At 40.4% G+C, this 16,499-nt stretch overlaps 2 protein-coding genes across 4 annotated transcripts in view; both read right to left on the reverse strand.

Moving 5' to 3' along the window:
* The window catches only part of TBCD (tubulin folding cofactor D), a 116,911-nt gene extending 112,715 nt beyond the window's left edge, over positions 1–4,196 (reverse strand). For 2 of the 3 annotated variants that reach the window (XM_065034601.1, XM_065034600.1), the window contains exons 1-4: positions 4,046–4,196; positions 3,561–3,758; positions 1,021–1,071; positions 730–827 (exon numbers count right to left, since the gene is read on the reverse strand). In XM_065034601.1, the coding sequence (XP_064890673.1) occupies positions 730–827; positions 1,021–1,071; positions 3,561–3,732 (321 nt within the window). In that variant the 5' untranslated portion in view covers positions 3,733–3,758; positions 4,046–4,196. The remainder of the gene's footprint in view (positions 1–729; positions 828–1,020; positions 1,072–3,560; positions 3,759–4,045) is intronic. The other variant, XM_065034602.1, reaches the window with a different exon arrangement.
* Positions 4,197–5,005: 809 nt separating this feature from the next.
* FN3K (fructosamine 3 kinase) lies at positions 5,006–16,284 on the reverse strand. Its single transcript, XM_005503164.3, has 6 exons — positions 12,641–16,284; positions 11,398–11,549; positions 10,283–10,374; positions 9,704–9,786; positions 8,189–8,311; positions 5,006–7,068 (listed from the first exon to the last, which is right to left on the reverse strand). The coding sequence occupies exons 1-6, from the start codon at positions 12,779–12,781 to the stop codon at positions 6,730–6,732; spliced, it is 930 nt and encodes a 309-aa protein (XP_005503221.1). The 5' UTR covers positions 12,782–16,284; the 3' UTR covers positions 5,006–6,729.
* Between the last annotated feature and the right edge of the window lie 215 nt (positions 16,285–16,499).

Below are 16,499 nucleotides of genomic sequence, written 5' to 3' on the forward strand. Positions count from 1 at the left end.
TCAAAATTTAGTAAGCCACCTGCCATCATCAAATACTGAGGGAAAAGAAAAGACCCTTTGAGGAGTTTCTTGCACATCCTTGTGCAGTAAGAACTCTAAAGATATGAATTAAGGTCTTTAATACCTTGAGACTCTTGCATATTTATAAACTTATTAAGAATTAATGGAATTATCGTTCTTTAACTTTAAAACGAGGGACTTCTGGAGATTGTCTAGTCCGACTCTCCTGCTAAAGCAGGGTGTCCCCAGCAGCCTGCCCAGGACCATGTCCAGAAGCGTACCCAGCATCTCCAGGGATGGAGACTCCACAGCCTCTCTGAGCAATCTATCCCAGTGCTCAACCTTCACTGTCAAAAACTGTCCTCTTACACTCTGATGGAAATTCCACAATCCATCTCATTTTTCACCATGCTTTACTCCTTTTTTTAACACTATGACTCTTGTTTTATCCCTCAGTATCTCAATGTCTGCAAATATTTTACATTCAGACCTCGATTTTTACTGATCTGGATCATTAAATAACATAAACTATTACATAAACCATAAAAAATAGGACTGATATTTCACAGTACAGTTTAAAACATTTCATTGCATTAAGCAATTACTTTTTTATTTATTTATATCACTATTTTTGAAAATGTGAAATTTTTAAAAGTTATTTAAACAACAAAGAAAATATTGGCAATGTGCACATTTCAATTACAGAATGTTAAATCTGGGGGTTTTTACCTTTGTAATGATGTAAAGAAATTTAAAAGCCAGGTGAACAAGCAGGGGAGGAGATCCCTTGTCCCGTGCTATGTCCAACAATGAATTCATCATCCACTCTAACGAAAGGAGAGGAAAAAAAAGTGAGACTACATGCAGTTAGCTTACAGTTTCTCATACTTCCAATACTGAAGAGGGAGATAGTAGTCATGTAATATCAACCACAGCAATCCTGTAATGCAAATATGGACCTTCTAGTTTAACAGATTTTCAGGTATATAAACAAAAAATATTTAAAGATGACATTCCTACCTAAGTGGCGATCCAGCAAGTGAGGTTGCTCCTGGTACTTGTCCATTATACCTGAAAAGGAAAATATATCTGTGATAAGCTATTCAAATTAAGGGTCCTTACAGACATCACTTGTGAGATACAACCCTGATTCTAGACAGATTTAGCTTAAGATTTCAGTATCCTTGCTGCCACCAGCTGTAAGAGGCATCAAAAAGTACGAAAACTACACTGTAAAAATGCAGTCTGTCCCCTTCTGTAGTGCAATCATTTAAACTACACTGAATCATCACCTCCCTTCCAGGAGTCTCTCAAATTACTGTGGACAAATCCCACAGGTAGATGAAAAAAGCAATCCCTCTGTTTGTTCCTGTCCTTCCCCACAGAGCTCTTTGCACCCCTCCTTTCCTCAGCACATCATTTTCTGATGGAACTCTGCAAATGGAGACCATTAAACCACTATAGACTGTAGCTATTCCAGGTGTACCAGCTTTACACAGCACTCCTACTCACACAGCAACCAGAATGCTGCTTTCCACCTTTCCGCCTTGCTGTTCACATCTTCTTCACTAACACAGGGAATCCCACTTTTACACACTGTTCTATTCTTATCTTTTTAATTAGAAATCTAAAATATCAGCTTTACCTCTCCTTTTTCTGCATTTGTTTCTCTCCAATAATTTTGCTCTCTATCCCCTTTCTCCACTTGTCACATCAACACTTAGATTTGAGACATAACTTCAGCAGTGCTGTAGTTGACCAGCGGATGACACTGCAAAACCACTTTCAAGCCACCAGCCAGTCCAACAATACCCTTGCACTAACTTGCACAGCTCCCCTGGGATACCATGGTGCTGTCTTCTACCAAGAGGGAAGCCTGAGCTCCTAATCATTGCTAACTTCCCATCATAATTAATGATACTTTACGCTGCATACAAATAGCAGAAATAGTGAATACAAGAAATTCCATCAACACTTAAAGCAACAATTTAACAGCAAATGCCTCAGCTTGCCAGTTTTCCCAGATCACAATCCGGCAATCTAAAGTGAAAGCCCAATCTAAACGCTGAAGGGAATGAAAAAAAGTTCTTCTAATGCTATTATTTCAAAAAAAATCTTCCTAAATTTTCCTACAAAATTATAGTTGCAGGTTAAACTATCTTCCCAATTTCTGTTTCTAACAGTTCACCAAAAAAATGAGCATCACGTGTTTTCGTGAATGCTTTGGAGACCTGCGCTAAAATCCTCTGCAGCTGATCATTATTGTGTTATCTGCATATGGATTAAAGGTATTCCCTAAGCTTCCACATTATATCTCACACATTTAGCCTTTTACCACATTTGCGACATTTTGCCCAAAAAAGATCAAATAATACCTTATGGCACTAAATATTATCACCAAACACTGAACAACATGTGCAGTTTTAAGCATATTAATGCTTTGTTTACTGGACAACTATATGTATGCAGAAAGCTCATAAATACAATTTAAATGCACTGAGACAGTATGCATGATATAAAAGAGAGGCATAGCAAGATGGTCGGTTGGAGCTGATGGCCTTTCAGACAGATTTTTTCAGTAATGGCTCTTCTACCCCATCAAGTCTAGCAGTTCACCTGTGATACTTAATGATCAACACAAATATGAGTGCTCTTACTACTTCTTTCTGATCAGATACATATTCATCATTAACCTCCTCAGATGGAACAGTCAGTTAAGTCAATCAAGTATAATAATACTACTGAGTAACTTCCACAGGGTCAGATTTCCGAATTTGGGAGCTTCTGGTCTATTGGTTGCCTACTTAGATTCTTTTTGTCAAAAACACAGACCCTCGATCAGTATTTTGACATGAAGTTTTTGCAATTTCACCATTTTTGCAAAAGTACTTGCAAAATGCTAGTCCACTTAATTTGATCTGTAAATATGTGAAACTTTGAATTAACTTCTGCAAATGAACCGGTCAGAATATTGGATCCAATACACAGGTGTGCATTATAACAGGCTAATTACCTAGGGCACTGCCACCTGCACATAATTATTCTACTTCTATATTCAGCTGAGGTCTAGAAGCAGAATAGCTTTCATGACATGGCATAAAACCTCAAGTTGCCTCCACTCAGAGACAACTCCATGATCTGCATGGAATCAGCTGCCCTTCATATTTCCTATGAAATATAAAAGTAAAAATAAGAAATTACAACTTTGAAACTCAAAATGTATGCATTTAACAAGTAATTAGGTATAAAATGGCTTTATTTGAGAGGAATACAAACTTCAACTAAATTACCGCCTGCATTTGAACAGGAAACTGGAGGCTAAACATGAGTCAGAATTCAAATTTCATAAATCAAGGACCTGGGGGGGTTTAGTTACAGTAGTTAAATACTGTGTAATAATGGAATATATATGTGGAAAATCAGTAAAAAATTAATTCTAAACTACCTGTTGATAAGGTTCTAGCATTATCGATACTCTAAAATCGGTATTTTAGTCATTTTCGGGTAACCAGCTCCTTTAAGCGACATACGAACACGCTCCCTTTGGATGCTGTGCTTACCTATGAATTTTTCTGTGGCCATCTCTCGAGTCACCAGATCCCCAAAGGCTCCCCTCAGGTTGCCGATGAGCTCCCGGACCTCCTGACTCTCCGTGAAACTCTCCAGCATACTCCTCGTGGTGGTGACATCGACCTCCTGGTTACTGCCTTCCTCCGGCTCCGCTCCATCCATCTCGCCCAAAGCCACGCCCGCAGGAGCTGGGCAGAGCAGCAGCGCCTCAGTCGCGCTGTCGCTCCCGCCGGGCTGAGGCGACCCCTCCCCGCGGCCGCTCCTCCCTCAGGAGACACCGCCGCTCCTCACAGCCCCGGCCCGGCCCCGCCCGCCACCATGCGGCCCTCACCGCGCCCCTCCCCGCTGAGTGCCGCGGAGCGGAGGCCCGGCCCGGCCCTCCCCCGCCGCCCCACACCACAGGTAGCCCCCGGAGGTGGCGAAGACAACAGCGGGGACGACGAGCGACGACCCCGGCAGCTCCCGCGCATCTTACCCTGACAGCCGCCGCTGCGCTCCAGAGACGGCCCGCGCGCGCAGCCTGCCTGCTACGGGGCGCCGCGCGGGACCAAAGGCTGAGAGACAGCTGCGCGCGGGCCCGCCCTCTGCCGCTGGGCGGGCGGCCGAGGGGAGAGAAAGGCGGCTGAGGTTTGTGGGGCCCGTCCTCTGCCGCGGGTTGGCGTTTCTTCAGTGAGGGGGGAAAACGCTCCCCTTCGCCCCCCTCGGCCGGTAGCGCAAGCTCTGCCCCGTCCCGAATTTGCCCCTCAGGTCATTTTGCACGGGTTGTAAAAGGGGTGTGGAAGACAACGGGATTACATCGTCATCCATCACCTTCTCCGTTTCTTACCCCATCCATGCCCAAACATAGAATTGCATGGTTAATTGTCGACTTTGATAAATCATATAGAATTCTGGAAACAAAGTTTGAACGCTGAAAGCTACAACTGGCTTAGGGAAGGGAGTGGGCAGACTCAAGGAACGGCTGCCCCCTCACATTAGTTACAGTCCCTCATGCCAGACTCTTCCCCTTTTGCCTCCTCAGGAAGCGATTTTGTCATATTTCAGCCCAAGACATACCCTGTTTCCATCCACTCTTCCCCACACGCTTTACTGGATATCTCACCAGGTAGCAGCACTGCTTTTCCACTTCTCTCTGGACACACCACCACCACTAGACAACTGCAGTTGGGCTAAAGCAGACATTTGCCAAGTCACCTCAAGTTCATTTTCTATTAAGTAAAAAGATGACCTGAAGGATCAGACTGACTGACAAACTAAAATGGGCACTCAGGTTGAGATGAGTCACTTTCAGAAATGCTCATTTCCATTGATTGTAAAGAAAATTGAGGAAGAATAGGACAGGTAACTTCTGTTTCCCAGTAACCAGCAACTCCCTCCACATCCAAACATCTTCAGGGCCAAGCTCGTTAACACAAATTGCAATCACACAAATGCCTGGCTTCTGCAAGGCAAGTATTTTATTTGAGGAGGAATCTTAAGTTCACATGTACTTTCCAAGGTAATAACATGTATTTCTGTTGACATTAATAAACACTAGTACACATGCACTTTGCTGTTTTCTCAGATCTGGTCTTCCAGCCATCAGCTACTATTTCAGTTGTATTCTAACTCTATTATTCCACTTTTCCACTCTTATAATTGTATTAAGTGTTATAACCACACTGTAACAACTTCCCCTAATGGTAGTGCAGATTCAAAAGAAGTAAACATTTTTAACTATTTGTATTATATTTACAGAGAATTAAATGCATTTTTAAATAGCATAAATTACAACATCTAACTTTAGGGTCTATGAAATCTTTATATCACAGCCATTTAAAGCTGAAATAAGCTTAAACATATATTTCTGAATAAAACATTTTGAGTATAAAACATGACAACCATCTGAAGTCTAAATACATAAGTTCAGTCATTCCTATTCATATTTTCTGATTCACATAAGCATTGGTTGGACTGCACTTACATCTTTCTTTACCATTTTCTGCCATTAAAAAAACATGGATTTGTTAATGTACTGTAGCTCATATTCTATGCCAATATCTTTCTTGCACAGTTTTCTCCCCAAATTCTCATTGCCTATGTTTTCTGTAAAAATAAAGCAGTTAGGAATATTTTAAAACATTATAAAGCCATGCAATTTGACACCGTTCCTTCATTAATCCAGCAGTGGCAGAACAGACTAGCTTTGCCTACTGTATATTACTTTAGAAAATTGAAAATACATCAAGTACCAACCAACACAGCAGCAGTAGATGCTTTCTTGTCATCAAAACACTCATTCTCTCTCACACTTTTTGCTATCTTTTTACAAAGTTATTTAAATGTTACTATCATAGTATAACACACTAAAATATCATACTAAAACTATGATATGTTATCAAATTGTGTGCTAACAACCTACATTCTGACCATACAGTTAATTACCAAGGACCTACAGAGATACCCCTTTTAAGAAATACCACTGTAATTTAGTTTCTCATACGAAGAGAAAACCAAAAGCCTGTAAGTAAAGTGCATTAAATTAAAATAAATATTATGCATTTTAATTAATTAGATGGGTACCAAGTGCAGTCCAAAGGGCCCTGTCTACTCTTTAAATCAAAAGAATGTTTTCAGATTCACAGAATCACATTTGAATTTTGGATCAGGACAGTTAACATGGGAAAGACAACAGAAAAATAAATAGGAAAAGGGATGGAAACAGAGACAGAAAATGACAACAGAACAAAAAAGGGGAGAAGTAAGGAACTAGTTAATACCTTCAGCACCACAACCACGTATCAGTATTTCTCAGTGAGGAACTGCTGAGAGAGCAGCACAAGTTCCAAGGTGCAAACAACTGTGGAAATGCTGCCGCTGAGAAGTAAGATCTACAGAGAGTAAGGTCAGACTGACTGATGCTACTTTCCAACCTAGGGAAGTCTTCACAAACAATCCAGCCTTTTCCTTCAGCAGAGAATGAATCTGTGCTAGTAAACAAGTGTATAAGTTAAAAATTACACAATCACTGTTAACATTTAGTGAGGCTCCCAAGTGTGCTAAGCCTTTTACACGTCAGGTGTTTTAGCATCAACATTAATTCCTAGTTTGTGTTACTTCTGATAAGCACGGACTGTTCATTACTAAGTGACCATGTCAGAATTTCTCAAACCTTTCTGGTTACTTTAGAAGTTTCCTCATTACGTTTAGGGTAGACCCCCTGTACCCTGTCCCAAAGTGATTCCAGTGATTTATGTAATTAAAGAGCTGATACAACTTGTTTCGCTTCTCAAATCCTGGAGCTTTGGGTATTTTACTGTGATAGGCGGAGAAAAAAGAGCTGCTAAACCCACCAAACATCCCAGCAATGGCCAGTTCAAATTCTGAATGGCCGTAGAAGCAAGCAGGGTCAAAGATAATTGGCCCCGAATCATCCTCAGCCACATTTCCTGCCCACAGGTCCCCATGCAGGAGAGCAGGAACAACTTCTATGTCACAGAACATTTCAGGAATCTTGGGCTGAAAAAAGATGAAAAAACAAGTAACTATTAAAGAGTTTTGAAGAAAATATGAAATAAAATAAAGTACTGTACTATATAAGACACTAAGCTGGTCAAATATTGCATGTTCTCGGCCCTCATAGGTTGTTTTTGAAGTTAATGGCTAAAAGCATAAATCTAAATTGTAAGCCAGTAATAAATGTTCTTGATTGTTCTTCACAGAGCTTAGCAAAACATTTAACTGACAAGTCTAGTGTCAACATCTAGTATTAATGTATTGTGTCTAGATATGGATAGGATTGGCTGTCACAAGAAATATAAAATCAATTTCATTTCAATTAAAAGGTTTCAGTAGGAAAAAGGGCAGCAGTAAATACCTGTACCAATTAACCGGGATTAAGGAACAAATTTGTGAAGCAGAGCTTGCAGAGGAGGACATTCCTGGCTGTTTCCTAAGTGCTGCCTGGAGTGTGACATGTAACACAGCCCAAGCTGTGAGCCTGGACTAATGGAAAAAAAACACCTGCATTGGCAGCAGAATCTTACCTATGCTGTAAGAGTAAGTTCTTAGATAGGATTTACCACCTTATAACTGTATTCTAAGAAATAAGTGTCAGTGCTGAATAACAGGTTTATTTTCACTATTTATTAAAAAACTGAAGAGCAACATGAATTGTTTTCAGCTGATACTGTTGTTGGACCACAGAATCACGGAATGTCAGGGATTGGAAGGGACCTGGAAAGCTCATCCAGTGCAATCCCCCCATGGAGCAGGAACACCCAGATGAGGTTACACAGGAAGGTGTCCAGGCGGGTTGGAATGTCTGCACAGAAGGAGACTCCACAACCTCCCTGGGCAGCCTGGGCCAGTGTTCTGTCACCCTTAATGAGAAGAAGTTTCTTCTCAAATTTAAGTGGAACCTTTTGTGTTCCAGTTAGAACCCATTACCCCTTGTCCTGCCATTGGTTGTCACCGAGAAGAACCTGGCTCCATCCTCCTGACATTCACCACCCGGGAAGCTAGTCCAGTTACTGCTGTTCATGAAAAGCTATGTAAATCTATTCTAAAACACATTTAAAATTGCACTGATACCTATCTTTTAACATTCTAAAAAACAGTTTTAAGACATGGTTCATACTTTTAGCTGTGACCAAAGCTCTCTGGCTTCTCTATCTCCATAATCTTTTTCAATCAAATCCAACTGAGCTTGGAGTCGGTGACGAATAAAGAAGGAAGGCCAATCGCTCTGCCATTCATTCACCTAGAAAATATGATACAGAGGTTTGTAATAAACAATTTTAACATCTACATAATCAGTACTGATAATACATATTAAAAGATACCAAGTTAAAATGTTTGATACTGACACAGTGGCCAAGACAATGTTATTATAACCTATGTAAAATGTTATTAGACATTTCGTTGATTTGGGGCGGGGAGGGAAAAGTGGGAGTGAAGCTCTCTTCCATGCTTCAGTGGGGTTGTCTTTAACATGAGATATGAGACTGATTCCAATGGGATGAAATTCAACAAGGCCAAGTGTCAGGTCCTGCACTTTGGCCACAACAACCCCCTGCAGCGCTCCAGGCTGGGCACAGAGTGGCTGGAGAGCAGTCAGACAGAAAGGGACCTGGGGGGACTAATGGACAGGAAGCTCAACATGAGCCAACAGTGTGCCCAGGTGGCCAAGAAGGCCAACGGTATCCTGTCCTGTATCAAAAATAGCATGGCCAGCAGGACAAGGGCAGTGATCCTTCCCCTGTACTCTGCATTGGGGAGGCCACACCTGGAGTATTGTGTTCAGTTCTGGGCCCCTCAGTTCAGGAAAGAGATTGAAGTGCTGGAGCGGGTCCAGAGAAGAGCAACAAGACTGGGGAAGGGACTTGAACACAAGAGCTATGGGGAGAGGCTGAGGGAGCTGGGCTTGTTTAGTCTGGAGAAGAGGAGGCTTAGAGGTGAGCTCAGCACTCTCTAGAACTACCTGAAGGGCAGTTCTAGCCAGGTGGGGATTGGTCTCTTCTCCCAGGCAGTCAGCAATAGGACAAGGGGCCATGGGCTTCAACTCTACCAGGGGAAATTTAGGCTGGAGATTAGAAAGCAATTCTTTGCAGAGAGAGTGGTCAGGATTGGAATGGCTGCCCAGGGAGGTGCTGGACTCACCGTCCCTGGAGGTTTTTCAACTGAGATTGGACATGGCACTTAGTGCCATGATCTAGTCAATGGACTGGAGTTGGACCAAAGGTTGGACTGGATGATCTCTGAGGTCTTTTCCAACCCAGTCGATTCTGTGATTTCTCTCTGAGAGCATTTTCCAGTGTCTTATGTGACATGTTAAAAGATGAGAACCTCTAAAGGGAGTAGATTTTGCCACTTCAGATCAAAATAGTAGGGGTTTAGAAAATACAAAACCAATACATGGTTTGTGAAGGGAGACTTATTTTATCAATTATCACCAAACTAAAGAACCACCACAATTTCTATAGCAAGCTACACGCATGGAATAGCCATCATATTCCTTTCATTGTCAGGTCAAAATGAAACAGTGAAGGCAAAACTGTGATTGTAAAGCTGAAGATAAATAAAACAAGCTTTTCTATAAAGAGTTTATAGAATTATATGAGTACATGTTGGCTTTCACAAGCATAGAACATACCTGTGGTATATAACCACAGCAAGTGGTTGTATGGAATCCAAACTTATCCACATACTGAGACTCTGAGTGACCTGCTCCTTTACCTAAGAAAGGAAATAAATATTGGGAGTTTCAAGATCCTTACATAGTAAAGTTTGCAACAGAACTAAATTTCAGAGAAGAGGCACAGAAAATGTTAAGCCATGTTACATTTATTTTGTGGTCACAACCCTCTCTAAAGATGCAAAGAACTCCCTTAGTCCAAATTTTCAGTTTGACTTATGAAATGTTGAAAGCTAATAAATTATAGTATTAGCATAATTTTATACAACAAAGACTATACAAAATGAACAACTAAAAATAAATTAATTTAGTTTTGTCAAGGTTAAAATGATATGTTTAAAAATTATAATAGCAATTATAGGTCCTGTGTATATAATGTACATTTGAGAAGTGTGGCATAGGGACAAGACAGGCATATCTCATGAAACAGTGTCCCAGTATGGACTTTAACCATTCATTAAACTTGTAATGCAATACTCTACCACTGCCAAATGAATTATTTCATTTTTGGTTTAGTAAATGATATCAATACTCTACCAACTGTGTTTCCCTCCTTTTTCAGTTTCTCTCCAAGTTTCTGGTTATAAAGATGAAGATCTGCCATCTGCTCTCCAAGTTTTGCAGAATATCTGTAGGATCAAAAAATAAAACAAAACTGAAACAAGACAAATGAATTAAATATTACAGGGCCAAAAAAAAAAATCTCAATTTCATATGACCAAGTTTATTTTTGGCAAACATAGAACCTTAATCAACTTCACAAGTACATAACACAGAGCAAAGGACTAGACAACAACTCTGGAGAAAGGTGTTGTAACAGATCAGAAGTCAATGCTCTAGCAAGAAAGGTAAAGAGAGCACAAAGCTGTATGAACAGGAGCACAGAGTGCAGGAGGATCAAGCAATCCTCCTTATCAGTTCCACACTAATAAGCTGAGAACAGAGCACTGTGTCTACTTCTGGGCCTCATACACTGAGTTCAGTTGAACAGCAATAAAAATGGTAAGTCTATAAAGAAGTCACAAGCAAGCACTGAGTTGAGGTTGCTTAATGCAGAAAACAGACAACTAAAAACCAAAATATTGCATATAAGATACCTGAACCGGAACTGCAAGGAAGAAAACTTATTTCTTCTCCATGCCCAGAATGGGTAGAAAATAATTAATTTGAAATTGCAACCAAGAAGACATGAGAAAATCTTCCCTAGAAGCAGTAGGATGGATTGGAGGTTTCAAAGACATAAGAAGTCTATAAGTTTAAAGAAAACTTACCAGCTGGGAAAGGAAACTCAAATGAAAAATCCCACGAGGGAAAGATGGGCTAAACTCAGCCATTATCACACATTCACTTCAGCAGCATCTCAGCACATGTGCACCAGCCCACAAAGCTCTAGGCTGGCAACCATACGTCATTTCTACTGCAGGTACAGCATCAGGGAAGAGCAAAATATGGGGAAGGAGTGTGTATACACACACATATACAAATACACATATACGTCATTTTAATTTGTACATATACACACAAACATGGACCTTGACAGATATAAGCTCTGTCTCTGAGAGATTAGCGAGGTTCTTCTCATGAAGCTTTGCGACAGTAAGATATGAGAAAATATGCCCCAAAACATAATAAAAAGACATGTATGGACATACTTGTTGAGGCTCTTCATCTTCAGGTACTCCATGACAAACATTGCTCCTCCTTCAGGCAGGTCAATTACTTTAATAGGCTGAGGCACTCTCACAATATTGGTTTCCTGAATAGCTTCCAAACTTGCCATTTCCCCTAGAAACATTTTTCTGGCCTGTCAAGGAATAAAAATATCCTTGAGCTAAACTATGGACACCCGCAGCAAGTACTCTGGAAAAATAGCCTTGTTTACAAAGTTACAAGGAGTTAATTTATCTTGATGGAAGAATGTAGCTGCAGCAAGGCTTCAGTCCACACAGGGAGACTTGAGTACTTAATTCCAACTTATTTTTCCTCCACAATTAATTCCAACTATGTTGCATTTCATCATGATTTCCAGTTGCTTACGGACACACCAAACTACTCAGACATAACAACATCTCTGAGGATAACAACCAACACCACCTCCTTCAAAACCACAGACGACCACTACTAAATGACGTAGAAGACTGACTGACTCCCTAAACTGGTTCTCCTTTCCATGCAGGTCAACGGCCACCAGATGGAGATGACGGTACAAATATTAAGCCTGTACTCTGGATTTTTGAAGTGAAGATGCTGCTCTTCGCAGCAGCTTTAAGAAGTTTTTAATATTGCAAAGTAAATTTCTGATACCCTGTGGTGTTACAACAAGCAATTGAGTACTGTACTCGTTTCATAATAAAAAAGTCAAGAGCAAGAATCTTACTGCTAGAAATGCAAAAAGCAAAGCGGAAATTTGAAACCCCTGTAGCTTTAAAAATAATACATGAGTGTTAGCACTGGCAGCCTCTTTCATCCGTCCCTCCCACTATTCTATCCTCTCAACTGAAACATGGAAAGAAATGCACTGAATGCAAATTCAGCTTTCGGCTTTTCCAAACTATGTGCTACAATAACAGCTCTATACTCAGCCTTTTGTGTTTTGTTTGGTTTTTTGTGTAGTTTTTTGGTTTGGTTTGGTTTTTTTACATATTGCAATGCCAATTCCTGTTGTTGATGTTTACCCCATTGCATTACCTCCCATTTTGCATTAACCAAACCTGCTGCTTTAATACTTGCTATAAAATAGACTACAGCTTTTAAAAGAAAATTGAAAGAAAAATTTGAATAATTAGAAGTCAGCCTGAAAATGCAGAATTCTAAATTATTAACAATCAGGTGCTTTTAAAAGCAAAGCTCTCTACATCCAATAATATTAGTAGTTAAATATCTGCTAGCAGTTACCTTCGGTTTGTGGTTGACTTTAACAAATACTCGTCCACTGTCTGTTTCATAAGCTTGGCCTTGGCTAATGTATCCTCCTCCCGAGCTTCCAAATGCCTTCAGAACAGAAGTTTTCAGCTCTGTTTTCAGGATTTTTTCCATGCTGATTTCTAGGCTGCCGCAGCTGCTTTCTGCTAAATCCGCTGCAAAACAAGATTAAAGGTCTGGGTCCTTCTTTCACTGTCACTCTGCTGTGAGGTAGAAAGGGCCACCCACCGAATTTAATAAATAAATAAATAAATCAAGCAAATCCAGAGATATTTCAAAATGCCTTTCCAAAATGCTTTGTCTCCCATGGGCTTTTACTGCCATAGATGAGAAATAAAAGGCTTTAGAGATATTTTCTAGTATAAAATTGAGAGGTGTGTCCTGGGTCCTCTTTCAACTGTGCTGAGCGCTGCTGGTATTTGTAGTTTGGACCCGTTTTTCTTTTTTAAGCCGTGTGCTCGCATTGGTAGGTCATTTCTGATCCAATCCACTAGAGGGAGTTTAAATGCAACAATACAAACTGCGCAATGTTATTTGCGATGAGAAAAACAAAGTTGCAGTCCGTAAGGATGCAATTAAATCACGCTGCTGACCCTAAGTCAGGCACCAGCAATACATGGAAAGGTTGGTGGTTTTTTTCTCAGTTTGTAGGTGCTTTATATGGACTGGAGTTCTCTTGGCATCACCGAGATCTTCATAACACTTGCCTTTCTTGGAACATAATTCAATCCCTTGCAAGAGACAGTCAAAAGATTTTTATCGCCTGAACATGTCCTCAAGTCAGTGAGATAGCCACATGGTCAGGGCTGGACTTTATCAAGTGAAAATTCATTGTAAAAGCACCAAGCTGGTAATTAACAAATATGGATCCTGTTCCTATATGCTTCTCCAGATTTAATGTGATCTTTAGGACATCATTTCACGTTTTTATCTTTCTTCACAATCTGTAACACAGAGAAAGAAGATCCCTTGGGTATGGCTGAATTTAATAACTTCATAATTGCGAAGTGTACTGACACCCTCAAGGTACAAAGTGTTAAACCTTTAAAACATGTTATCATAACGGAGACCAAACAATATCTGCTGTAATAAAGTGTGTATGAAGGTAACAGTTGGTAGGTTACTGTGACTGACTCCTAGCACGTTACAATCCACGGAAAAGGCAGCAGCTTTTGTTCTCACTTGGAGCAGCAATGCCTCCCATCTCCCCAGGGAATGTCTGGGTCCTGTTGCCACTGTTGCATTGTGCTTTCATGCATTTCTCTCTTCTCACCACTATGTTTTTGTATTGATTCATATAAGCTATTTGACAGAAAAACAAATGATTACTGGTCAAATACTGGCTTCATTTAGGCAGGCTTTTCACTACATGCACAAATGGTTCCAGCCCTACATGGAGGGAAAAATATTGGTATAGTATAAGTTATTTCTCAAACAAGTAATTTCTCAGAACATAGCTCCTAATGGTACACTGGAATGTAGCAGACCTCAATGGGACAAACTGGTTGAGGAGGAACTTTTCTAGCATCCAGATTTATTTCAGCAAAACATTGCTTACAAAGTAAGAGCAGAAGCTGGAAAACTGTAGCTCATGACCAGACTCCGAAACAGCGATTCAAATATAGAAGAGTACTCAAGAACAGCAAGACGACACATTCAGGGTTACATATCTCGGTTGGACCTTCGCATTACCTGTCTAAAGTAACCAAGCGGCTGCTTTGCCAATCCCTCTGCAGAGTCCAGCTGTAATATAATGGTCACATTACTGATATACTAACAGTAAAACAGATTATTCGCAAAATAGAGCTACAGAAAGTAGCATTGGGGAGAGGGAGAGAAGAAGAGTCAGCACTCACTGTAGCAGTCTTCAGTAGTGTGTTCATAGACTTTCATGGGGCATTAGTGACTAGAAAGTGAGCCACAGCTGCTCAAGCAAACAACTATGCCCAGACCAAATAAAGCTTAAAGTGTAAGGGCTCAGCATACACATTACATTGCAGAAAATGGGTGCATATGCACTCACAACAACTTGATTATGCCTGTAGATCTTGGCCAGATTGAGACAGTTAGTTAATATGTCTCATATGGATGATTTTTAGATAGTGAAAATGCCACACAATTAGAATTTCAGGATTTATGAAGCCCTAGTACCCTACTATTAGAACAATGATATCTGGCTGCTGAAAGGCTGGAATCCTATCCTAGGTTGCAATGGAGTACCCAGGGAAAGGAATACAGATTCTTGGCAACAAAATAAATGACAATTTGCATGTTGTTGCTGGTCACGCAACTCTGAACAACATAATTTCAAACACTGGAAGTAGAACAACTCAAAATTATCCCAGGTGGGCTCGAAGGCACAGACTGCTTGAAAATACCCATGTCGATGAACCTCCCAGCAGAACCAGTTCAGCACCACGGCCAGATCCCCCAAGGAAACACCAGCTGCATCCCTGAGATGGAGAATGACCCAGGACAACATGCACACATGGGGATGGGCTCCTGGTTTGAGACCCGTCCTCGGGGTTATGTCTGTACTGGAGTTGGAAACTGCTTAGTTTCCCAGCTCTTTCTGTTTTGCTCACAAATATTTCTGTTTTTCAAAGTCTGTCCAGAAGAGTTACCCCTATGCATACCAACGAAGCAAAGGATCTACTTCTCCTTTGGGAATAACGCTATCTAAAGAATCATAGGAAAGGAAAGAAGCTATGTAGAACAGTGTAAGCCAAGAAGAAGAAAAGACTTTCCATCATAAAAACCTCCCTTTGACAGAAGTTATAGTTTCTCAGTGAAGAACTATGCACAGAGAAATAATTCAGAGCTCCTTTAAACCTATAGATCTGATCTTCAGCATAATTGCACAGGCTGTAGCTCGGTATAAAACATGAACCACGTCTTGGGACATGAATACTATTTTACAAAGAAAAACAATAAATCTATTGTGATTCTGGCGTGGCTTAGTTACCAGAAATATATTTCCTCCTTAAGTCTTTCGGCACAATCAGTGCCTACAAGACAAGGTAATTATATATCACCTCCCACCTGCTTTTACTTCTGCTAGAAGAGTCCAGCATCAGTTGTAATCACCAGATCTATTTTGGAACAGCATTGAAGACAAAAAGTAGGAAGAAAAACAGCACTAGTGTGCAACGCTCATATCTGCAGGCAGTATTTGCAGATGGCAGCAGTCCATGAGAATGAAAACAAAATGACAACATAATCACACTGAAATGTAGGTACATAGGAATTATAAGCAATTCAGCAAAAAAACAGGTTCTTGCAGAGAGGTTCAAACTGGATCTATTTTCAAAATAAGGACAGTCAAGCCCAGAGAAGTTGTGCAGCCTCCATCCTTAGGTTACAACACCAGGCAAAGACGTAAGCAACCTGCTTTAAGCAGGAAATCAAACTAAGTGACCTCCTGAGGTCTGTCCCAACCTGAATCCTCTTATGATCTTAACTATTGAGTCCAGATTTCCAAGTTTTCCCCTCCCCTAACTCCTCTCCAGAAAAACCACCTTCATATCACTTTTCACCTTCTAATGGTAAAAAGTATTTAGGTATTTTATCAAAACAAACATGTTGATTTGTTGAAGATTTGTAAACAGAATTACCTTGTTAAATAACTTTATTATGAAGACACATGGAAATGAACAGTTAAAAGAATTTAGACTGACTGCTGGCTAAAATTCCACAGCATTTCTCCAATCAGCTGCAACGATCAGGGATAAGAATACGGGCACAGACAGAACATTTCACCAACAACATCCAAACAGCTGGTACAGTACATAAAGTTTGAAGGCGCACGCAGGATCTCAAATGATACTGTAAC

This window comes from Columba livia, chromosome 18 (assembly GCF_036013475.1).
Source record: "Columba livia isolate bColLiv1 breed racing homer chromosome 18, bColLiv1.pat.W.v2, whole genome shotgun sequence".
In the NCBI taxonomy this organism is placed as follows: domain Eukaryota; kingdom Metazoa; phylum Chordata; class Aves; order Columbiformes; family Columbidae; genus Columba; species Columba livia.

What these genes read in the sequence shown, in the direction of transcription:
- FN3K (XM_005503164.3), bottom strand. Translation starts at nt 12,781, where the DNA reads ATGGAAAAAATCCTGAAAACAGAGCTGAAAACTTCTGTTCTGAAGGCA. An exon ending in AAGATGAAGAGCCTCAACAA is followed by an intron (nt 10,375 to 11,397) that starts GTATGTCCATAC and finishes TTGATCCTACAG; the next exon opens with ATATTCTGCAAAACTTGGAG. An exon ending in AGCTTTGGTCACAGCTAAAA is followed by an intron (nt 7,069 to 8,188) that starts GTATGAACCATG and finishes ATCTTTTTTCAG; the next exon opens with CCCAAGATTCCTGAAATGTT.